Genomic DNA, 26,132 nt, shown 5'->3' with positions numbered 1-26,132 from the left:
CATTCTCCTTCTGTTTATAATCCCCTTTTATATACTGGACGGTTGCAATTAGGCCTCTTTGCAGCCTTCTCTTTTCCAGGCTGAACAAGCCCAGCTCCCTTAGCTTGTCTTTGTGGGAAGATGCTCCAGCATTCTGATCACTGTCGTGGCCCTCCTCTGGACTATTTCCAGCAGCTCCATGGTGCTCCATTCAGTCCTTCAAGTCAAGATGAAATGTTTTTCTTGAAGACTAGTTTTATAGTTCAAATATTTGTTGTGCCAAGCACAGAAAAAAAAAGAAATGCAGGAGATGCGTATGTTTGTCATTTATAGGAAGAGGTAGTAGCTCATGCACTAATTATTTCTGTTATTACACCTTCTATCTATGAAACGCGCATTTAATCTTAAAAATAATAACTTGAATTTTTTTCATCATCAAGAAGAATGTCTTTGCTATTGTTTCCAAAGACTGGTTCTTAGAAGTATCTGAAATCAAATTAGTTCTTTACTGATGATCTTTTCAGTTCTGTTAAGATTTGGCACGTACAGGAGAATCTAGACAAACACGAGCAACACTGCTGAGATACTCATGTTTGCTTCAATCACCTCAATAAATACAAATTCTAAAAATCAAAACTCTGCTTGTGTGTTTGAAAAGACTAGAAAATAATGCACAATAAAGTGGGTGTCAGGTGCTGAATAGAAGAAACTTGCACCACAGGGCACCACAGTTCTCCTTTATGCCACATGATTGCTTCTCCGGTGCTTCCATGAGCTACTCACATTCACTGAGAAGTAAGAATCAATGACTATAACAAAGCATCTCAATGATGCTTTCAGTTCTAGATATAGGTTGATAAGGCACTGATCTAAATATTGCAGAGATGGATCAAGTGATGTGTTGTTCATGCAACAAACAAACAAAAAAAAAAAAAAAAAACCATGATTCTAAGGATTCTAGGATAAATTGTATTGACTCTCAAGCAGTCAAATTGAAAATGACACACCAAAACATATGTGACTTTTGAGTGACTACTGAGACTATATACACTATCTGGAATAACAGAAACAGTTATTTTCACTTATTTTAATACATATATCTTTTTAAATAAATATTGTAGGAGCAATTTATAAATGTGGCATTTGTGTCTACTCTTACAATAAATTTGACATGAGGGATTTATGTTCCTTATTTTAAGAATGTCTATGTTTACTTGTAAATTTTTTTTAATCAAAAAGTCTTTATATGAATGTATTTCTGCAAAATTACAAATATGCAAAATTTATATAATTGTTTCCTGACAAAACATAAATATTGTTCTCAAAATTTAGCATACATGTCAGGGACACCAGTGCATAGGTCTAGCTGCTAGTGACTTGCTGTTTCTTAGTCAGATTGTGAACTAGTAATCCGTGCCACAGCATTTTAACCTATCCATGCTTTGGAACCATGCCTCTAAAATTAACATTTGTAGTTTAATTTTTCCAACAGACAACAACATACTGTCTGCTACCAGCATACACACTGAAAATTTAAAGAGCAATAGAAGTCTAAAAAATACATTACAATTAAATTATGAGCTAAAAAAAGTGTGTAAGATTCTCCTGAGTACTATAAAATCTCATAGTATATTTTTAATTGTGGATAATTAACATTATTTAAAATAACAAAAGATGACTGGGTCTACTTAACATTAATTTACTAGAGTAACATATACCTTTTATTATAGTCCCTGTATGCAAAAGTCTTCAAATCAGGACTATTAGAAAGTTATTTTAAATGAATATTTGTGTCTAAAATGTAAATGTAACACTTTCATTGAGGTATAAGAAAATATATTTTTTCTCAATTCTCTTTATTTTGCTTCCTTGATCTAAATCCAAAATCTGTGAGCAAAAAGGCATTCTAAACAATGGTTGCTTCTACATAAGATACAAAGAAAATGAATATTAAAATATTTAATATGAAACTTGTTTTATTGCTTTATATATTGACTACTATGTATATGAGTTATGCTAGTGAGCAAAAATAAGATTTAGAAGATTCACTAACCATATATATTATGAAAATGACATTATATACTCTGGGAAAATATCATGCCTCACTTAAAGCGACAATTAATACAGCCAACTTTCCAAACTAAAGCAGTTTTTAAGTGAAAAAATAATTAGAACAATGATTTTTATTTAATATATAAAGTTATAATTAATTCCAAAAATATTAGTTCTGTTCCACCAAAATAAAATAAAGTTTTGATGCATGAGATTTGTCTGGAAAGTCATTTAATGTAACTGCCTTCCAGTAAATACCAACTATAGGCTTTAAAATATCTTGTATCTGGCTTCAGTGTCTGTTAATTTCTTACATGATGCCTATTACCAATATTGGTGGTAATGATTATAGCATTACCTGAGCACCCTGAGAGACTTTGCTATTTTAGATATTTCTGAGTTCTATAGCTTGAGATTATTCAGATCTAATAACTGATAAAAGACAATGGATCACTAATTCACTCATGATAAATAAAGACTGATCTTTAAAGTATTGCATTTATAAGACTGTAAAGACTAAGAGAATTATGAGAGCATAGTAAGCATGAGCATGGGCAGGTAAAAGAAAGCTTAGGCTCTACAGCTGTATCAGTGTTCTTCAGAGCTGTAGCACTAGCTTCACTTCTTAGCCTGCAACACTAACCCTAATATGACAGAGAAAACATTTTAGGCTTACTGTGCTACAACATCAGATCATTATATAAAATTTTTTCAATTGCTTTTTCTTCTTAGGAAAGATATACAGGAAAATAGCTGGTTAGGAAACATTAAAAGATTTTTACAACTTCTAGTATAGTTTTAAAGGCTGTGTAAATATCAAGTATAATTTTATTTGCAAATTAACTTAAATTTATAATTCTTTTCAGTTACTGAAGAATTCAAGGCTAGTCATTGTCTCTGTTAAACCTATCTGCAAAAGCATGCACATGCATGACTAGAAGACTAGACAACACAAGAACATACTGTTCACAAATGTTTATTATGACTAGTAACTGCTGATGTTTTCCTGACATAATGGTTATTATTCCTCTGTGAGGGTATTGATTCCACATTTTCTATTTACGCCTTTGTTTTCTCTCTCGTATCGGTCTGCATCATTTGGTAGTTGACTGAAGTACAGATCACCCAAATGATATTTGAAAGTTCAATTTAATCAGTGTCACCTTGAAATATATTTCTATTTTCCGAAGAGTTTGCAGCTCCCCACAAGTCTGTCATTAACAATATTTACGCATTATTTCTATTTCAATAACCAAATTAGAGAGAAAATATTTACCATTTCCAAGCCTAGAATGAAACCCTCCAAGATGTAATCTGAAAAGGCTTACAGCATATTTTTCACATATACCACATACTTAGAAACCACAGTGAGTCATTTTTCCTCTTGTTTTTATTAAAATGTGAATGTCTTAGTTAAGCAAACTAGATTTTGTATTCAGTAATTTTGTATTACTCTTTTTTTTTTAATTAATTATTTTTGCAGAGTTTAAAGCTTATTGACTTTGTTACAACTTCCCAGGTGTCCTTGTCTTTTTCCATGCCATTTACTTTGGTGTAAGGACCTGTTTGCACTTATTTTATTTTTATCTGTAATGTTTTTATACATACTTTCCATCAATGTCTTTCATATACTTTGATTGCTGTAATTCAATGTGTGACAGATTTTCTCATTGTATTCTCAAAGCTTCCAATTATTTTCTGCTTAAATTCTTTCACTTCTTTTTGAAATCTCTTTCTGATCCCTATGAATGTACAAGGAGGTTTAATACTCTCAGAATTATTTCTATCTTTCTTTTGTATGACTTTACCCATATCAAATGTTTAATATATTCATATATTCTTTTTCATGTACTGCTAGATCACATACAAATTATTTTAGCCCTTCTTATATTTCTTTTGGAGTTTAGGGTGCATTTTTATGCCTAATGTCATCAAACACAACACTGATATCTCTTTGATTTACTCATCCATAATAATAATGATTCATCTCAAATTGTTTTAATCCTTCATATTCTTAGAGAGATTCTTCTTTTTCTCATAAATAAACCTTAATTAATTACTGTACTGGCCTAATAATTTAGACAATTCTTGATTCTTTGTTGGCCCTTTGTTCTCTTTCAATTGAATTCCAGATGGATGGATGGATGGATGAATGGAAGAAGGAATTTGGAAGGAAGGAATTCAGAAGGAAGGAATTTGGAAGGAAGGAAGGAATTTGGAAGGAAGGAAGGAAGGAAGGAAGGAATTCGGAAGGAAGGAAGGAAGGAATTCGGAAGGAAGGAAGGAAGGAATTCGGAAGGAAGGAATTTGGAAGGAAGGAATTCGGAAGGAAGGAAGGAAGGAATTCGGAAGGAAGGAAGGAATTCGGAAGGAAGGAAGGAATTCGGAAGGAAGGAAGGAATTCGGAAGGAAGGAAGGAAGGAAGGAAGGAAGGAAGGAAGGAAGGAAGGAAGGAAGGAAGGAAGGAAGGAAGGAAGGAAGGAAGGAAGGAAGGAAGGAAGGAAGGAAGGAAGGAAGGAAGGAAGGAAGGAAGGAAGGAAGGAAGGAAGGAAGGAAGGAAGGAAGGAAGGAAGGAAGGAAGGAAGGAAGGAATTCGGAAGGAAGGAAGGAAGGAAGGAAGGAAGGAAGGAAGGAAGGAAGGAAGGAAGGAAGGAAGGAAGGAAGGAAGGAAGGAAGGAAGGAAGGAAGGAAGGAAGGAAGGAAGGAAGGAAGGAAGGAAGGAAGGAAGGAAGGAAGGAAGGAAGGAAGGAAGGAAGGAAGGAAGGAAGGAAGGAATTCGGAAGGAAGGAATTCGGAAGGAAGGAAGGAAGGAAGGAAGGAAGGAAGGAAGGAAGGAAGGAAGGGAGGAAGGAAGGAAGGAAGGAAGGAAGGAAGGAAGGAAGGAAGGAAGGAAGGAAGGAAGGAAGGAAGGAAGGAAGGAAGGAAGGAAGGAAGGAAGGAAGGAAGGAAGGAAGGAAGGAAGGAAGGAAGGAAGGAAGGAAGGAAGGAAGGAAGGAAGGAAGGAAGGAAGGAAGGAAGGAAGGAAGGAAGGAAGGAAGGAAGGAAGGAAGGAAGGAAGGAAGGAAGGAAGGAAGGAAGAAAAAGGAAGAAAAAGGAAGGAAAAGGAAGGAAAGGAAGAAGGAAGTAATGTCTTGCTCTTCTAATTTAATATTCTGTTAAAAAAAGTTGTGGTAGCACTAGTTTTTGATATATTTATTTAATAAATGCTATATATATATATTTACAAATATATAGTAAGAAATTGAGAGAAATTAAGAAATTCTTAATTGACTTTATATAAATAAATAGATACGTAGTCCAGATATTTGTGTGTATATACACAGTACATTTAACTACCTCTGTTTCCTGAGTCAATACTTTTCTAATCATGTAATTTATCCAACCACATTTCTGTGATAGAAATTGTGACAATATATTTTTTATGTGTTACAACACCACATACATTCCTGGTCTCATTTGAAAATATTTTAGACTTGTAGCTGTTTGCCATATTATTTCCCTCACTGAGACACATCAATGGCATCCTACTTCTAAGTGATTCTTTTTAGAGTTAGTCTCAGATGTCAGCTGAGTGTTTGTTTCCAGATCTCCTTTAATCGAAAACACATATTCTCTTGAACTACCCAGATGTAAAAATCAACTGGTTTTCAATCTGAACACCACTCCTGCCTTGAATTATGAGACACTAAATTTTAAATTTGTGTGCCATGTTTCAGCATGCACCTAGGGTAAAATTAGAGACCAGAAGTACTGGATAAGTTGCTAAGTATCATGTAGCCTACTGTGGAAATTGAACTAGGCAACTGAAACCACCATGAAGCCAATGAAAAGTTTCATTTTTAACTTTTCCTGCTGCAATAAATAAGGTAAGATAAATAGTCATACTATTTTAATTTGAATTACTTTTTAATAACAAAAACACAATGTTCAAATCACAAATTTAGTTCTTCAAACTTCACTTACGTGTACTGAATCTTTGTTGAAGAGGTTAGCAAAAGATACCGAATGTAGTGCTATACTTCACAGCATTGGGGACTCTGTACACAAAGTCACCAGAATAAAATTGAATTGCAGCATTCCAGTGTATGGCTATAAAAGCCTAAAGCATAGACTATGGTAGCAAAAATCATTTTCAGAACATTTAACAAAGGTGTAGTTCCAGAACATTTAACAAAGGTATAGTTCAATGTTAAGCAGAATTTTAAGTAGAAACAGAACATCTAGCTAGCCAGCTTAAATCCTGTAATAGGTTTTTGGATATTGCTAGCATATTCATTTATAATTCAAAACAACAAAAATCATACTTTAAGAAATATTAAATTTTGCTTCTGTTATAATCATATCTCATTTTTTTCCCCAAATAAACCAAACTGCCTTTACTCGCACAGTTTTCTCAGTAGCATAATGTTTCCTTAATTACATCTTATTCAGGAATTTCCTCTTTGTTATAATTCTCTGGGAAAAAACCAAAAACAACAACAACAAAAAAAAAAAAACCAAAAAAACAATGACAGTATAAGAAATAAATTTGCATTTTAGGATTGAATATCAAAATATTCTACATTATTCAGAATTGGAAAATTGTGTTAAAAAACTAGTATCTTCATTCCAAGTGTTTGTTATTTGAAAGCCATAATGTAAACTACCAAAAAAGAAAAAATCCCTACTGCAAGTCTGTCACCTTTCCCTGCACTTAGGACAAGCTGGACACCAGGTTCTTGCTCAGCATCAGGGCTGATGGCAAAAGTTTATCCTCTGACATAAAATATAATGGGGAAAAACAACCGTGCAGCAGTGCAATATATCCAGATGAAAGATGTCAGAACCTATGTTATGTGCTTCAAGGATGAGAGAATACGTACTAGGGAGTAGGTAGCTTTTCTGCTGATTCAAGTATACTAGTCCAACTTCTAGAGTCAGAGCACAGAAAAGGCTGAACAGGAGTTGTAAAGGCTCTAGCAACTGTCTTATACAGAAACATATATAAAGTTTACTTAGCCAAGAAAGAAGATTGGAAGTTGGCTTATGCAATCAATGTAATGAAGAAAAGATAATATATATGAGGTCTGCTTCAAAAGTAACGTCTCCTGTTTTATTATGTTGAGCCACAACATCAGAGATGGATGTTGCTGGTATGGCAGTAGAGGTTGAACCTTCCTGCCAATTTTCCTTTCAATTTCTGTGTCATGAGACAGATGGCAGCAGAGTAACATTCCGACAAAATGGCATCTGACAAGGAAGAGCATATGAAGCAAAGGTGTTAAATTAAATTCCTCCATGCAGAACAAATTGCAGCTGCTGACATCCATCTATGCTTGCTGAACATTTATAGAGATCATAGAATCACAGAATCACAGAATTGTAGGGGTTGGAAGGGACGTCTAGAGATCATTGAGCCCAACACCCCTGCCAAAGCAGGCCTACCCTAGACCAGGTTGTGCAGGTAGGCATCCAGGTGGGTCTTGAATGTCTCCAGAGAAGGAGACTCCACAGCCTCCCTAGGCAACCTGTTCCAGTGCTCTGCCACCCTCACTGTGAATAAGTTCTCATGCACATTTGTGCAGAACTTCCTATGCATCAGTTTATGACCATTTCCCCTTGCCCTATCACCACACAGTTCAGAGGAGTGTCCAGGCTTATCCCTTTGCCTCCCACACCTCAGATATTTGTGGATGTGGATCAGATCCCCTCTAAAAATTGCTCTGATATTTGTGGTTTGCTTTAGTTACTGGTTAATTTCACCAGTGATTTTGCACCCATTCCTAAAATGATCTTCACATGTAAAACAGATGGGATAATAATAAATGAATAAATAATAAATAAATAAATGAAGGAGCACCTGAAGATCTGAGTAGTCTATAGGCCTCCTATAAGCAATGCTTTACCTTGTTTTCAGGATTTATTTATGGAGGTACAGGATTTCATTCATTTATTTGAATGACTATACTTTTGACCATTGACTTTTGAGGCTTAAAAGCTCTAATTATGAGCATAAACAGTTTACTTGATACAGAAAACACTAATGATTTTTGTCTAGAATCTAAAACGAAGAGTGACTTGGGATTATCTTTGCATGAATCACTTTTCTCCCAGGACATGTTGCTTACTTTGCTGAATTATGTGCACAAAGATCATGGTAGAGGCTCAGAACACACCTGAGGGTCCTGTGATGTTTATAAGAATGACAGATGAAAAAAACTTGAAACTTGAAAGTTACCTTTCTCTCTTTTTTTTTTTTAGTTTTTTGCCTTGCTTTAAGTTTTATGTTACACTTTGTCTTATGTATACTACCCCTTCACCTACTATGCAACTCATGAATCACAAAATATCACTTGTTTCAACAGTACTTACAGGATCTGCCAGTTCAGCCACTAATATTTCAAGTCAAGACAGCAGCTATCAGTCTCTCCTGCTACGCCAGCAACTGCCATTCTGAGACAATAGTAAATGACCATAAAGAAACAAGTGCAGTATTCTGCTTGAGTAAGCACATTGAAAGTGTTCCTTTTTTAAATTATCAAGTAATTTTTTCTTTTTTTTTTTTTTTCCTCCAGAAGCTGTTGATTCAAGGACTCCAAATAATTTTGTGTTTGTTTTTATTACGGATCCTGCTTTTTAAGAACTAATTAATAAAATGCCCTAGATCATTTATCTGGTTTCTACAAAGTATGAGTTACAAATAGCAATACTTGAAGCACTCAGGGCTGCTTCACCCAAGGAAAGTTAAAGTGGGCCACAGAAGAACAGACACAACAGTCAGCAAATCCTTGCACAAGAGAAATGGAAGAAAAAACAGTATTCTCCTACTAAATAAGAATTCTTGAGAATTATTTTCCTTTGACTCTGATTATTGTTAGGACTTTAGGAAATTGATTCAATCCCATCTCTGTTGAGTATAGTGTACTGAGACACCTCAACCTATGAAGTATTAATAGAATCACTTTAGCATCAAAACAAAACCTGAACTGCTTTGGTCTCAGGAACTGTAGACTGACTTAAATCATGCTCATGTGAATACTGTTGGATAGTTCATTGACTTCACATGAGAAAAATTTCATACATACTAATAATATATCATAATAATAATCCACTCTCTCCATAATCCAGTCCTGATGATACTTGATATTTGACTACAGGTGAAGTCCCTGCTCACTGAAAATAAGGCACCCATTTTTTAGAATGTGTAGAAAAAACAACCCAGGGAACTCACAACCTTTCAGCCTCACAACCTTTCAGCCAACCTTGTGCCAGGGAAGATCATGGAGAAGATCCTCCTGGAAGCTATGATAAGGTATATGGAAGGGGGAGAGGTGATATGGGATAAACAGCATGTCTTCACCAAGGGTGGGTCCTGCCTGACCAACCTTGTCACTGTTTATGAAGGCATAACTGCATTAGTAGACCTAGCAGGACTTTAGTGAGGCATTTGTCAGGATCCACAACAACCTTCTCTACATATTGAAAAGATGTGGATTTGATTGGTGGACTGTTCAATGGATGAGGAACTTGTGATATCATACCCAGGTGGTCAAAGGCTCAATGTCTGGATAGAGACAGTGAAAAGTGGTGTCAAGGGTCAATGCTCTTTAACACTCCCCATCAGTGACACAGACAGTGGGACTGAGTAGACCCTCAGCAAGTCTATGTGATATGGATGACACACTCTAGGAACAGGATGCTATTTGGAGAGATATAGGCATGCTTAAACAGTGGGCCCAATTGTACCTCATGAGATTCAATAAATCCTACTGCAAATTCTTGCACCTGGGTATTGCAACTCCCACTATCTGTGCAAGCTGGGGGATGTAAGGGTGGAAGGCAGCCCTGCGGAAAAAAAACTTGGGGGTACTAGGGGATGACAAGGTGAATATGAGCCAGCAATGTGTCCTCATGGTCCAGAAAGCCAACCATAGCTTGGGCTGCATCAAAAGAAGTATGGCCAGCAGTTTGAGGGAGGTGATCCTGCTCCTCTAGTATGTACTGGTAAAACTTCACCTGTAGAACAGTGTCCAGATTTAGAGTCTTCAGTTTAGGAGACATACAGACCTATTGGAGTGCATCCAGAGGATGGCCACAAAAATGATCCAATGGTCACAGAATCACATAATTGTAGGGGTTGGAAGGGCCAGAACTATGAAGACAGGCTGAAATAGCTGGGACTGCTCAGCCCGGAGAAGAGAAGGCTCTGGAGAGACCTGATAGCAGTCTTTCAATATCTAAAGAGAGTCTATAAGAAAAAAGGGGACAGACTCTTTATCAAAGGCTGTCATGGTAGGACAAGGGGTAAATGGTTTCAGACTAAAAGAGGGGAGATTTAGACAGGATTACCAATGTTCACTTTTGCTATATGAACACAGAAAAGGTAAGAAATGAAGAGTAATTCAAGTTACTCACCTCTAGAAAAATGTATTTAACTACCAGCATATACTGTTGCAAAATGAATAAAATACTGTCTTCCTAACATTGTTTGCATTAATTAGAATCAAATACTGAATACCATCACAAGAATACAATAAACTAAGGATGCAATAGAAAAATATAAAGGAAAGAAACTGTGAAGACTCAGGAAGCAATGTTTAAAATCTGAATCCATGTATGTATGATTTAAGTCAGTCTACAGTTCCTGAGACCAAAGCAGTTCAGGTTTTGTTTTGATGCTAAAGTGATTCTATTAATTCAAGAGCCAGTTTTCCACACCCATAGTGTCTCAATATTCTTCTCAACTCTTGTGTGACCTACTAATTAACAGAGAAACAAAACAAAACAAAAAGTTGGTTTCCACCTTTACCACTTCCTGATGCAATTAGTTTATGGCTATGTAAAGGCCTAAGCCAACAGGTAGGGGGATAAGAAGCAAATAAGTGTGTGAATTTGTTTTATAAAGCAGTATCAATTTACTCCACTGTAAACTATTGGTTTGCAGTGCAATGAGCCAACCTGACTGTCACCTGCTCTGACTTCCTGCCTGACCCAAGTGCATGTTGTGATTTTACAAGTTGCAGAATGCCCTGTGCTTCTTGGACCTCACAGATATGACACAGGTAAAATTTGGAACCATTACACATAAAATCAAAACAGGGAGATAAACACTGGAGGTCATAGTATATCTGTCTACTGTGGTAAGCACTTTTTTCCAAGCAAAAAGTCTTCATTTCTGTTCTCAATCCTTCTAAGAAAGAAGATGAAGATTACAATGAACAACACATTGATTATCAGAAATAAACCAGACAATACTTTTATCATTACTATTCTTCCTTTTTCTCTCTTTTTGTTTTTTGTTCTGTTCAACAGTCAAGCATCATCTCAACCCAGGGCTTCTGTTATCTGTTTCAGAGGGTAAGGATGAATCAGGCACTCCAAAACTTGGCTGCACTTTGCAGGTACATTTATATTTTTCTGCCATCATTCACAGGCTTTCTCTTGGTCCTAATCTTCATTGCCCTTACTTCTATCAAACATCAAATTACTACGAAACCATGCAGCTTCAATGATTTATAAACTTACTTTTATCTTGGAAAGCACAACATAATAATTGCAGTTATGTTTTATAATATTAAATATTTTTATGTTTTCAGTCAACAGAGAAAACTTCTGCAAGTCACTTCCCAGTGGATTTTTATGTCTGCTGTTTGTTAGCCATTATAATAGAAACATTTTTTTAAAGATTTTTAGCTACGAGTACAACATATCAATGAAGGTATTTTTACTGTGTTAAACAGCACGTTTTATTGCTGTTTTCTAAATTTGAACTCAGTCTTATCAGATTACATTCTATCATCAGAGTTTTTTAACATTCCTGTTAGGATCATATTATTCATAATTACTATTTTCACAACTCCTTCCTCTGAGTATTAAACATAAATTCATAAGCTTTCCATAATAACTAGTGAGTAAACTGTAATCATACCTAAGATAGCATCAATAATTCATTAAAACGAGACTAAAATTATAACAAGGAAGATAACCTGTATATGGAGCTGAATGCAAAGATAGAGATGACACAATTTTTGTAGAGGTAAGGGTAACAAACACATATATGAAGTATCTGTAATTATACTTCCTAATTATTTCCGTAGAAACTACAACAGATTTAAAAACACAATACTATTTGATAGAGCAAAATATCCATTACAAAACACTAGATTTCAACATACTCACCACTTTTAGCTATGCATTGCCACCAGTTATGAAAAAAATGTATGCCACACTCATAAAAAACTGCACTTATGGAGGTGACCTACTGTTTCACAGCTGCTATGATGTTGCTAGGAAAATATTGCCCCAACTTTCCATCATTCATCAGCCAAACAAATAGAAGGTGCCAAGTTTAAACTACACAGTACGTGTGGCAGAACTGCGCAGCCAAGACTGCTAATGTACTCCACAGTCTTCAAACTGATGTGGGGCCTGGTATTATTGTGTTGCAAAAGAAAGGTTGCCTCATCTCTAGAATGACTCTGAAAGTGCAAGCATTCAGTTTAGTCAAAATCACAATGTGACTGATGGTTTGTCCACATATTAGAAAACATAAATGAATCACCCCTTTCCTATCTAACAAAACAGTGCACATCACTTTACCCTTCTGATGACTGTGTCTTGATCTTTTCTTTGATGGAGAATTCATGTTACCACTCCATGGACTGCCATTTTCACTCTAGCTTCTTGTAATGACAGCATGTCTTGTCACCAATGTGATCCAGGAAACTGTCACCTTCATCCTTTTATCAGTTCAGTAAGTCCTGACAAACTTGAAGATGCTGTTCTTTCTGTAGCAAAGTGGGTCATATATTCAATAGTGTCATCATAGTTTCCAACATACTGAAGCTGTAATTCAGCTCTGTACACAGTTTCTGGTTGTAATCCACCAAATCGTGTTGATGAACTGATTGAGACATTTCAAGCTGTGCATGGCCATCCAAAACATGTTTTTTCCTTCATGTTGCTGCCACAGTTGCTGAAACTCATCACCCACCACATCCCTCTGCTAACATCCACTGTTTCATCTCCATATTCAGAAAATGTTGATGAATGCAATTCAGTGCAATTTTTTCTGCAGGTAGGAATTCGATTCCACATCTTTTCTTCATATGAACTCTCATGCCTCTGCTGCCATGTCAACAAGATGCAACATAATTTTTACCTCTACTGCCATATCACCAACATCTACATCTGACGTTGTTGGCCAACATAATAAATCAGTAGGTATTACTTTCAAAGCAACCCACATATGTGAATGTTTGTATGTGTGTTTGTATTTCTTTTTTAATGAAAAACAGTTTCTAGTCTTAAAAGGAAAATAATGGTTGACATAAATTTGTAACGGATTAACTGCGCTAATTCTTCTTAGATGTGCTATGTAAAATTTTTATAAAAATAACTGTAAAATATTGAAAATTTTTCTGGAAACACTCCATATCCACTATAAAGTTCATCAGAAATGTTCTCAGGTCAAAGAGAAAACCCAGTTTACAAGAAATAAAACTACTTACTTGTTATAAGGCCCAATTTGGGAACACAAAGACTATATTTTTTGTGTTCTTATTAGTTCTCATTCATATTAGTTCTCATTCATATAATTCAGAAGGTAGTGTTCAGCTTTGAGGTGGATGGTGTTTTTCTTATCAGAACTAAGGGACAGAGTTCAGGAAAACAGAATTTCATTCTCTACAGAACAATATTAAAAATTATTTCAAAAGATAATGTTTATTTTGGAAAAAGGAAGCCAAAACATCATGCTGCAATTTTGTTGTAGTTCTTTTTAGCTGTTGTTCTTTAGTAACTCATTTTAAGTGAATAAATATGATATACAAAATATGCAATATCAATCAATGAAATATCTAAATATATTTCAGAACAGAAATAAATTGCCTTGTACTCACATTTTCATTTGGTATGTTCCATTTTTCATTGACTGTATCTATATTTCTACATGAAATACAATACTTCAGCTAAAAACCAGATACAGAGCACTGCTTTGGACGATTCAGTACTTCAGCTTACTGTGAGAACTTGTCTCCCACTTATTTCAGGAAAATTAAACAAGAAACATTCTGAAGTTCTGAAAAATACAGTGTTGATATTATAAAACTGTGCTATTTTGCTTTAGAAAGAGCAATTGCATCTTTTTTCAAACTGAGAAATTATAAGTCCTATTATTTTGTATGAGCATTCCAGTGGTGGATCAAATGCTAAAGCAGTATGCAAAGATATCATCATAAGCAAAACCTTACCCAGATAGAGCAAAGATGACAAAGTATACCTTTTTTTTTGTTTGTTTGTTTTTGTCAAAGCAGACATTTGAGTTGCTACTATGCTCTCAAGCACCTCTGCAGTAATGTTCATCCTCATGTTAAAAAATAATTAAATTGTTAAATAATTATATCCTCTCTGGAAAAAAAAAGAAATTGTGATCCTATCATGGTTTTATGGTTTTTTTATTACCAGTATTCCACATCATAACATCATGTGAGGCACTAGGAGTTAAAGAGTTAATGCTCCAGTTCCATGGACTGATGAATTTCTGGATACCTGGCTCTCAGAAGAACCACATACCCCAGAGGACTTTGCGTTCCCGTTTTCCACACAGAGGGAAAGATAGAAACGCCTACGAGTCCTGAGACTTCCTCTTTTTGCTGTTCACCTCAGCAGTGGTAACTTCCTAGCCATCTCATCTTCAGCTTTAGCCTAAGGCCTTTAGTTATTTATTAGATTTATTAGCTTCAATTCCAATTATATTGTATTATATTATGTTAGTTTGCATTATGATGTCTTATTTAGTAAATTAGTTTTCCTCCTCTAATCATTGCCACTGTTTTCTTTTTAAGCCCATCTCCCTACCCTTTCCCTTTTCTACCTTCCCCTTTCCTACTGTGTGAGCCTATGGGTCCCGCACTGCATTTGTCATGGAACCAGGCCGAACCAGCCCTCTAACCATTGACAAATCCTTATTCAGATTACTGCAATAGTTCTTGGGATGAGAACTCTAAGTTCATATTTTATGACAAACATTACTTTTTATTGGAAATAGCCTTCCCTTCTTATCAGAACCACACAAAAAAAAAAAAAAAGAGAAGAATTATTGGATAATTCAAAGCTAATCATAATTTCAAGTTCAATTAAGTCTAATATCTTTGCAGAATCTTCTTGTAATATCCAAACTATCCAAACACACACAACAGCTAAACTGAGCTGAACTAAGCTGATAATCAAAAACAGTTACAAATTTAAGAGATGGAAAGATAATGGAACAGATCCTCCTGGAATCTCTGCTAAGACACAAGGAAGACAGGGAGGTGATACGAGAGAACCAGCATGACTTAACCATTGGCAAATCTTGCCTGATCAAACTGGTGGCTTTCTAAGGTGGTGTAATTGCATTATTGGACAAGCAAAGATTTCCTGATGTCATCTGTCTTGACTTCAGTATGGCCTCTGACATGGTAGACTACAGCATCCTTCTCTCCATAATGAAAAGTTATGTGTTAGATGTGTGGACTCTTAAATGGATGAATAACTGCAGGCTAATAAATGGCTGCAGGATCATGTCCAGAGAGTGGTGGTCAATGGCTCAGCATCGGGATGGTGTCAGTGAGAAAGGAAGTATAAAATATATGCTAAATGAAAGATCTGCACACTGATTTTAAATACTGATTCAACTGTTCTATCATTTGCTGATTGGAAAAATTTCTTAAATTTTTGTTGGTAAATGAATGAAATTTATGCAATCTGGAAGGACGAACAGTAGTATGTGGAATAGTTTATCAGCTTATGTAACAAGCTAAAAAAGATTAAGAGCACCAGATGAGACTAGAGACTTTAGAATTGCTTTCTTCATAAGAAAGAAACAAGAAATGTTTTTGAAACAGTGAAGAAACAGAATCAAGAAACAGAAATGTTTTTGAAAATATGTTGAACTAAACTTCAAGGTATATTTAAAGGGGATGTAAAAGATGGACAGTGTGAATGTAGAAAGTGAAGTGTGAAATGTAGAAATTGCTGTTGACTACAGTCTCCAAATCTATATTTCCCAGTATATGGGGAGTATATTTTTGCATAACCAAATATAAGTCTAATTTGGGGAATAGAAATGATACACACACACACAAAATACTATGCTCTCAATCTGCTCCTCTACATAACCTATTCTTAAATTAGTATTTCAATATTTTGTTTTGTAAACAGATAATGAGAACTCCTGTGTATAAGTAATCTTACTATATCGTTTCAATATAGTCAAAGCCTTTTACAGAAAAAAAAGTAAATCTTTGTTGGAAATTCATGACTGTATACAAAACTTATTCAAGAAATAACAAATCCACATTTAGCTAATCAGGTGGTTCACATTGTCTATATATTACTTCACTAATAATGATTGTAATTAATTATTTAAAAATGTTTTAGTTGACAGCTGGTTGAAAAGGTTTCAGTTTAACATTTTGAAAAATCAGTGGCAATTCAGAAATCTAATACAGGTAATTAGCTACGTAGGAGGCAATATGAATTAACTCAAATTATGAAAGACAATTCAGTAGAGTTGACATTCAGTGTACAGACTTCTACAGTATACTGAGATAATAAGGAATATAATTTATTAGCTTCATTTGTAGAAATTCATACATTTTCAAAACAATGAAATTGCTTAATTTGAAATATTTTCTTATTACAAAATTTAAAATAATTTAGGTTTTTGGGGTTTATATTTTGATTTCTTTTGTGTGTTTGTTTGTTTGTTTGTTTCTTATTTTAAATAAGAAAACAAAGCTCTACTCACTTTAACAGGACAAGCCAATTGTCTGCTATCCAAATGCATCTATCTGTTATGCATTGCCCTCTAATACTTTGTTATCCAGTTAACAATTTAAGATTTATGGTTTTGTATATGTTCTCTTTGTGATCTGGTGGAGTTTTTCTTATTCACATGTCTTTGGAACAGTATGATGCTGGTGCTTTAGAACTACCAGGCCAGAAAATAACAGAATATATCATTTATTGTTATAATTTGTTTTTTTTTTTTTTTTTTTTTTTCAGTGAACAAAACCTGACCTTGAAAGAAATTTTAAATGATTTATTTCATCAACTTGTTTTATACAGTGCAGTTACAATGAAATCAATAATTGCAACAGTCTGCCCAGAAAAAACACTACTACCATTGCAAAGTCAAAAAGAAAACCTCTCTGAAGGTAGCATATCTGGAATTAACACAAAGCAAAAACGATCAAATGAACAAAACCAACAAATAAACAGAGAAATAAAAGATGCTACAGCTATCCAGGGTCTTATATTTCACAAATTCACATGAATATTTCTAGATTATTGTAATGGCACTATCCTCACCACACTATATTGTGAGACTACAAACAGTTCTGTTTCCACTCTTCTTGTGAGGACTGGGACTAACATTTGTGATCAATGACATTTTCCCAAGCTCTGTGCTGAAAAGATTTAACATCATTCACCTTCTGAAATAAATAAATTCCCTGGAGGTTTCAACAACTGAGTGGTTAGACGCACAGGAATTGGTGTGAATGTGTCTACAGTTAATTTCATCTTGATGTTTCATTCTTTGAATATATTTTGGAATTATTTTACAGTGGCAATTAGAATATCTATATTAATACTATATTTCAATGTATTCAATAGTAACAGCTGTCTTTTGTTTTGGTTGCTTGTTTCTTTGTTTATTTGTTGTTGGTTTTTGTTTTCTTAACGTTAAGAATGCCTGATATATTGAGGAAAGCAAAAATCACTAATTATGCTTTCACTCCTTTCACATCTCCATTCTTATATTTATTTATTTATTTATTACCAAATCAAAATTGAAGTTTGTGACTTACCATATTGCAGGTGGTTCTGAACCTTCTACTTCCAAATAATCATATTTTTCTTCCATTTGGAAATCTGTAAATATGATTGAGATAGTATCCCCAGGCTCTGCTACAATTGTCCATGTGCAATCTGCATTATTATGATACTCGTTAGGAAAATTCGGGCTTGAGATGATACCACTAGATCCTCTCATAGTTCCTCCACACGCATCCTCAGCTGTTAAAAAATATAAATATAAATAGAAAAGTCATTAAAATGACCCTTTTCTTGTAGAGAATAAAAGTTTGCAAACTTTTAGATGAACAATTGTTTAACATTTGACTTGAAATGCTGCTGCAAAATTAAGATGTTAACAAGCAATTTCTCCAGATTTCACCAATTCTAAAATTATTTTAGCAGCATCATTACATATTTTTTCCATCTGCTTTCTATTACTTTGATTAGTAATTTTTCATTAATTTTACAGTAGCAAATATAAATGCAATCTATTCTGCTTTTGCTTTAACCGAGCATGTTGTCATAAAGGAAATTGAGTTTAACATAAAGTCCGATGGATGATGTGCAGTAGACACATTACACTGAAAGACCAATTTATGACAATTGTATTTTTGTGACAATTTTGAGCCGTTTGAATAGCTGATCAGTTGTAGTTTTTAAACTGAAGCTTCTCACGTGTGATTTACCAAATGTCATATACACAAAAATTTCATAACACAAATGTTTATAACAGAAGCATTTCATTTCATCCATGCATAGTGATTAGTAGATTTCATTCTTTTGTAAGGTATGAGAAAATTACTAATGTTATGACTGTTGATCTGTTAATTAAAGGTATAATACATCTAATGTCTCTAATACTGCCTTTGAGTATTTCATATCAAAAGTATTTTGATGAGTTAATAAAACAGATCATGAATGTGGTATTAATAAATAACTTATGCAGAAATAGTTATTATATGAAGATATCATGTTTTTATCTGACTTATTCAGTTTATTATCCAAATGTCTGAAGCATATCTGAAAATTAATTATTTGCTTCTGCTTAATTAGAGTGCTAACATGAATATAACGCGCCCTACGACCTGAAATAAATAGCCAATATTACTGAAAAATCAATTGCAAGGTTTTTCTTTGTTTTGTTTTGTTTTCAAAACTACATCATCAAAGAACAATAGCTTTAAAGAATTCTGACACAAATGATTACTCAACTATAAGAAGAAGAAAATATGTAATGACTGTAACAAACATGTTAATTAGAATATTTTTAGGAGTTTAAAATGCCAGGCTTTGTCTCTTAGAAGTTCTCCTAGGTTATTATGTGAACATATGACCAACTTAAAGTAAATCTTACTAATTACCAGTGCTTTTAGCATCCATTAAGTGCGACATAATTGAGGAATCTCATTACAGTACACTCTCAGGTAATTTACAATGATAGGAATTAAGCAGTAGAAGAAAAGTAATAATGAAGTTTTGGTTTTACACATTTCAGAGCATTGGGAAAATAATCTCTAATTACTTCCCAGAAGTAAAATTTCATTAAAACAAAGTATAGAATACATGCTAAATGAAAGATTTGCACATTAATTGTAAATACCAATTCAACTGTTCTATCATTCACTGATTTGAAAAATTTATTAATTTTTTGTAGAAAAATGAATGAAACTTATGCAATCTGGAAGGATGAACAGTATTATGTGGAATAGTTTCTCAGCTTATGTAACAAGCTAAAAGAGAAGATTAAGACCACCAAATGAGACTAGAGATTTTGGAATTGCTTTCTTCATACTAACAAACAGGAGTGTTTTTGAAAATATGCTATACTACAGAAGCCATTATTTTTCCTTTTCACAACCTGATTATGGAGAACCTAGAAACAAAAACTGTTAATCAAAAATTAGAGATATTATATCAATACTTTAAATGCAGGGCATGTGTTTATAAACTGTGTCAATGAGCAAGTCTTATATTTCTTAGCTTAGAAGTCTTATATTTCTTAGCTTAGCTTTGAGATTTTTGCTAAAATGTAAAATTTTCCACCATCATCAAAATGGCCCAGATAAAACATCACATATTTTGATCTTATTCATGTAGCAAATTCATTATTGATAAAAGTCATACTAACTACATAAATGCTCTACATATAATCGAAAGTGCACCAGTTTTCTTCTTAGCCTCAGCAATGCAAGCATTAGCCCAATAAACCACAGAATTTTAGTGCTGTTGTCATGGTTTTATAATTTTCGGTATTGGTAGTGGTATTCCACATCATAATGTCATGTAGTGCATTGAGAGTTAAAGAGTTAATGCTCCAGCTCCATGGATCATTGATAGTTCTGGGTATACCAGTCTCAGAAGAGAAGACGAACTGCATACCCCAGGAGACTTTGCATAGCTTTGTATTTTTACGTTTTTCCACTTAGATGGAAAGATAAAAACTATTTGCATGTCACAAGACACTCTTTTTCCTCTCAACCCAGCAGCGGGTGCTTGCTAGCCATCTCACCTTCAGTGTTCAGCATAAGGCCTTCGGTTTTATTGGACACTCTCCCTTGCTCATTTTATTTGATTTATTAGCTTCAATTCAAATTATATTGCATTATATTGTGTTATTTTGCATTCCAATATCTTATTTAGTAAATTAGCTTTTCTCCTCAGATCGCTGTTGTTGTTTTGGTTTTAGGCCTATCTCATAGAATCATAGAATCATAGAATCATAGAATCACCTAGGTTGGAAAAATCCTAAAAGATCATCCAGTCCAACCGTTCACCTATCACCAATAGCTCCCACTAAACCATGTCCCTCAATACAACATCCAAACATTCCTTGAACACCCCCAGGGTCAGTGACTCCACCATCAATCTGGGCAGTCCATTCCAGTGCCTGACCACCCTTTCAGAGGAGTAGTGTTTCCTAATGTCCAGCCTGAATCTCCCTTGGTGCAGCTTGAAGCCTTTCCCTCTAGTCCTATCACTAATTACACGAGAAAAGAGGTTGACCCCCAGCTCACTACATCTTCCTTCAGGAAGTTATAGAGAGCAATAAGGTCTCCTCTGAGCCTCCTCTTCTCCAGTCTGAATGTTCCCAGTTCTGTCAACTTCTCTCCATAAGGCCTGTACTCCAGAACCCTCACCAGCCTTGTTGCCCTTCTTTGAACACGTTCCAGGGTTTCAATGTCTTTACTGCAGTGAGGGGCCCAAAACTGGGCGCAGTACTCTAGGTGCAGCCTCACCATTGCTGAGTACAAGGGGATAATTGCTTCTCTGTTCCTGCTGGCAACACTGTTTCTGGTACAAGCCAGGATGCCATTGGCCTTCTTGGTCACCTGGACTTGGCACAGTCAGCTCATGTTCAGCCAAGTATCAATCAATACCCCAAGGTCCATTTCCTCTACACAGTCTTCCAGCCATTCTGCCCCAAGCCTGTAGCGTTGCCTGGGGTTGTTGTGGCCAAAATGCAGGACCTGGCATTTGGTCTTGTTGAACCTCATCCCATTGGCTTCAGCCCAGCTTTCCAGCCTGTCCAGATCCCTTTGTAGGGCCTCGCAACCACCAGGCAGATCGACACTTCCAGCCAACTTGGTGTCATCTACAAACTTACTGAGGGTGCACTCAATGCCCTCATCCAGGTCATCGATAAAGATATTGAAGAGGACAGGCCCCAGCACTGACCCCTGGGAACACTACTCGTGACTGGTCACCATCTGGATTTAACTCCATTCACCACCACTCTCTGGGTCTGGCACTCCAGCCAGCTCCTTATCCAGACAAGAGTGTACCGGTCCAAGCCAGGGGCTGCCAGCTTATGCAGGAGAATACTGTGGAAAACAGTGTCAAAGGCTTTGCTGAAGTCTAGGTAAACTACATCAACATTGAACCGGGATCTTTTGTTGAGACTCCGAGAGAAAAAGAGAGTCTATGTCCTCTGGAAGATGGGTCAGGCTACTTGGGGTGACTACAGAGAACTGGCCAAGATCTGCAGGCAGAAAATTAGAAATGCTAAAGCCCAGCTTGAAATTAGGCTGGCTACTGCTGTAAAGGAGAACAGGAAACCCTTTTACAAATATATTAACAGCAGGAGAAAAACTAAGGAAAATTTCCCTCCTTTACTCAACAAGGCAGGCAATATAACCACAGATGATAAGGAAAAGGCTGAGGTTCTCAATGCCTTCTTCACATCTGTCTTTAATAGACAGGACAGTTGTCCACATGGTACTTGCCCTGACCTGGAAGTCCGGGACGGGGTGCATAATGCACCCCCTGTGATCCAAGCAGAGATGGTCAGAGATCTACTCCTCCATCTGAACTGCCACAAGTCCATGGGGCCAGATGGGATCCACCCAAGGGTGCTGAGGGAGCTAGCAGAGGTGATTGCCGAGCCACTTTCTGCCATCTATCAGCATTCCTGGTTATCTGGAGAGGTCCCACAAGATTGGAGGCTTGCCGATGTGACTCCCATCTACAAGAAAGGCTGTAAGGAAGACCCGGGGAACTACAGGCCTGTCAGCCTGACCTCGGTGCCAGGGAAAGTTATGGAACAGATGATCTTGAGGGAAATCACACGACACGTGCATGGCAACCAGGGGATCAGACCCAGCCAGCATGGGTTCACAAAGGGCAGGTCGTGCTTGTCCAACCTCATCTCCTTCTATGACTGGGTGACCAGACAGGTAGATGAGGGAAAGGCTGTTGATGTAGTCTACCTGGACTTCAGCAAGGCCTTTGACACGGTCTCCCACAGTATTCTCCTAAGGAAACTGGCAGCCCGTGGTGTGGACAGGTTCACTCTTCTCTGGGTGGAGAACTGGCTGGAGGGCCGTGCCCAGAGGGTAGTGGTTAATGGAGTTAAGTCCAGCTGGCGTCCTGTAACGAGTGGTGTCCCCCAAGGGTCAGTTTTGGGGCCCATCTTGTTTAATATCTTTATTGATGACCTAGACGAGGGAATTGAGTGTACCCTCAGTAAGTTTGCAGATGACACAAAGCTGGGAGGATGTGTCAAACTGCCTGAGGGTAGGGAGGCCCTTCAGAGGGATTTGGATAGGCTGAACAGCTGGGCTGAGCTAAATGGGATGAGGTTCAATAAGACCAAGTGCCGGGTCCTGCACTTTGGCCACAATAACCCCATGCAATGCTATAGGCTTGGGGCAGAATGGCTTGAAGAATGTAGTGAGGAAAAGGACCTGGGGGTGTTGGTTGATGCTCGGCTCAACATGAGCCGGCAGTGTGCCCAGGTGGCTAAGAAGGCCAACAGCATCCTGGCCTGTATTAGAAATAGTGTAGCCAGCAGGAGCAGGGAGGTGATCATCCCCCTGTACTCAGCTCTGGTACGGCCGCACCTCGAGTACTGTGTTCAGTTTTGGGCCCCTCACTACAAGAAGGACATTGAGGCCCTGGAGCGTGTTCAGAGAAGGGCAACAAAACTGGTGAGGGGCCTGGAGCACAAGTCTTATGAGGAGCGGCTGAGGGAGCTGGGATTGTTCAGTCTGGAGAAGAGGAGGCTCAGAGGTGACCTTATTGCACTCTACCACTTCCTGAAGGGGGGTTGTGGTGAGGAGGGGATAGGCCTCTTCTCCCTGATAAGTAATGACAGGATGAGAGGGAATGGCCACAAGTTGCGCCAGGGAAGATTTAGATTAGACCTGAGGAAGCATTTCTTTTCTGAAAGAGTGGTCAGGCACTGGAATGGCCTGCCTAGGGAGGTGGTTGAGGCACCATCCCTAGCGCTGTTCAAGAAGCGTTTAGATGAGGTGCTAAAGGACTTAATTTAGTAGTTGGGTAGAGATAGTGATAGGAGGATGGTTGGACTAGATGATCTTATAGGTCCTTTCCAACCTTATGAACTTATGAACTTATGAACTTATGAACAGCCTTTCCCTCATTCACCAGATGGCTCACTAGATCATAGAAGGAGATCAGGTTGGTCAAACAGGACATGCCCTTCATGAACCCGTGCTGGCTAGGCCTGATCCCCTGGTCGTCCCACACATGTCACATGATCTCCCTCAAGATAATCTGCTCCATAACCTTCCCTGGCACTGAGGTCAGGCTAACAGGCCTATAGTTCCCCAGGTCCTCCTCACAACCTTTCTTGTAAATGGGAGTCACATTGGTAAGCCTCTATTCTTTTGGGATTTCACCAGTAAACAAGAAGCGTTGATAGGTGATGGAAAGCGGCTTGGCTATCACTTCCGCCAGTTCCCTCAGCACTCTCAGGTGAATCTCATCTGGCCCCATGGACTTGTGGCAGTCCAGTTGAAGTAGATCTCTACTGCTACCTCCTGAATCATGGGGGTTTAGTCTGTTCCCCAGGCAAGACTATTAGGTCAGCTAGCAGGGTACCCTGAGGATAATTGCTCTGACATTTAAAGACCTTCTCCTTTCTCCATTTTCACTTTCCCTCTTTCCCTTCCCCAGGGCATAGGTCCATGGGTCCTCTGCCCTAATCATAACAGAACTGGACCGAACCAGCCTGTTAACTGCTGTCATCTGTGTTCCCAACTCCCTCCACATAGAATATAATTTGCTTGTGAATTTTATTTTTCTTCAGTCTTACTGTCATATTCTCAAAGGTAAAAAATAATGTTTAGGATAAGGCTAATTAACATATATTCCAATTTAAATATTTGGTGCCTTAGGTAATGAAGTCACTAGATAAGACAATAGACCTTCAAGTAAGCCATTAAGCACTGAATTCTACAGTTATGACACTGACTTCAGAGTACATAGAACACAGACAAATAAAAGAAAAAATAGTAACCATTTCTACACAGCCCTCTTGTAGCCTTCAATTTCTGTGGTATATATTCTATATTTCTATCATATTGAAGTTTGCAATGCTTAGATGTCAGCTGTGGCACACAATAAACAAAAGAATAAATGGTAAGAAGGAAAGTATGAAGACTAATAGTAGTCTATCTACATCACTGGATGACAAGCCAAACAGTGATAATGAACAAGGAAGAAAGAGAGGAAAGATTATCTTGTAATTTCTGTACAGAGATCTGAAAATCCAAGTTCTTCTGTCTTGCAACATCTTTCTGCTTTTCCTCTCTCAAACCACTGAGGTGTAAATCAACAAAGACAGTGAAGTACCCATAATTGCAATCACTGAAATAAAAATGTAATACATAAACAGCAATTGTCTATCTAAATGCCTCACCAACCTGAGTGATGCCATCAGTGCATTGGAGTCATCCAAAGGGACTTGGACGTGCTGGAGAAATGGGCCCATGTGAACCTAATCAGGTTCAACAAGACCAAGTACAAGGCCAGGATAAAGCCAGATATTTATACAGACTGGGGGAAGAACTCCTGGAGACCAGCCCTGCAGAGAAGGACTTAGTGGTCCTGGTGCATGAGAAGCTGGACATGAGCCAGCAGTGTGCACTTGCAGCCTGGAAGGCCAACTATATCCTGCGCTGCGTTAAAAAAGGGGTGGCCAGCAGGGAAAGGGAGGTGATTGTCCCCCTCTACTCAGCTCTTGTGAGTTACTCCCATCTGGAGTACTTTTGTCCACGCCTGGGGCCCCCAGGACAAGAAAGACACAGAGCTCTTGGAACAGGTTCAGAGGAGGGCCACTTAGATGATCAGAGGGCTGGAGCACCTCTCCTATGAAGAAAAGTTGAGGGAACTGGGCTTGTTTAGCTTGGAGAAGAGAAGGCTCTGGGGAGACCTCATTGTGGCCTTCCAGTATTTAAAGAGTATCAACAGGAGAGAAAACAACTGTTTATATGGGTTCATAATGATAGGACAAGGGGAAATGGTTTTAAACTAAGAGAGTAAAGATTTAGATTAGTATTAGGAGGAAGTTTTTCACTCAGAAGGTGGTGATGAACTGGAACAGGATGCCCGGAGAGGTTGTGAATGGCCCATCTCTGAAGGCATTCAAGGCGAGGCTGGATGTGGCTCTGGGCAGCCTGCTCTAGTGGTTGGCAACCCTGCCTGTGGCAGGGGGTTGAAACTACATGATCTTTGAGGCTCTTTTCAACCCAGGCCATTCTGTGATTCTATGATTCTATGAAGGAATGGCATATTAGCACCTGTTATTTTAATTACCAGTTCCCAAACATGTAGAAGAATAATCAAAGAAATGGAGAAAATATAATATATATCAGAGCTGCTGTAAAAATAGTGCCTCCTACATTATAAAATTAATGCTGTCTCATGACAGTAGAGGCAGATGTTAGTGGTATGTGACACCAGAGATTGAACCTTCCCACCAATATTCCATTACATTTTGTTGCTATGCTACAGACAGCAGCAGAGGGACCAACTGA

At 37.1% G+C, this 26,132-nt stretch overlaps 1 protein-coding gene across 3 annotated transcripts in view; it reads right to left on the bottom strand.

The window, feature by feature from the left end:
- The window catches only part of CSMD3 (CUB and Sushi multiple domains 3), a 512,136-nt gene that overhangs the window by 351,919 nt on the left and 134,085 nt on the right, over positions 1-26,132 (bottom strand). For all 3 annotated transcript variants that reach the window (XM_065752466.1, XM_065752468.1, XM_065752469.1), the window contains exon 5: positions 17,865-18,072. In XM_065752466.1, the coding sequence (XP_065608538.1) occupies positions 17,865-18,072 (208 nt within the window). The remainder of the gene's footprint in view (positions 1-17,864; positions 18,073-26,132) is intronic.

This window comes from Cyrtonyx montezumae, unplaced genomic scaffold (assembly GCF_038088225.1).
Source record: "Cyrtonyx montezumae isolate F1298 unplaced genomic scaffold, pur_monq_1.0 scaffold_8, whole genome shotgun sequence".
Taxonomy (NCBI): domain Eukaryota; kingdom Metazoa; phylum Chordata; class Aves; order Galliformes; family Odontophoridae; genus Cyrtonyx; species Cyrtonyx montezumae.
Note: the sequence above shows the minus strand (reverse complement) of the source record. Positions and strands in the feature narration are given on the sequence as shown.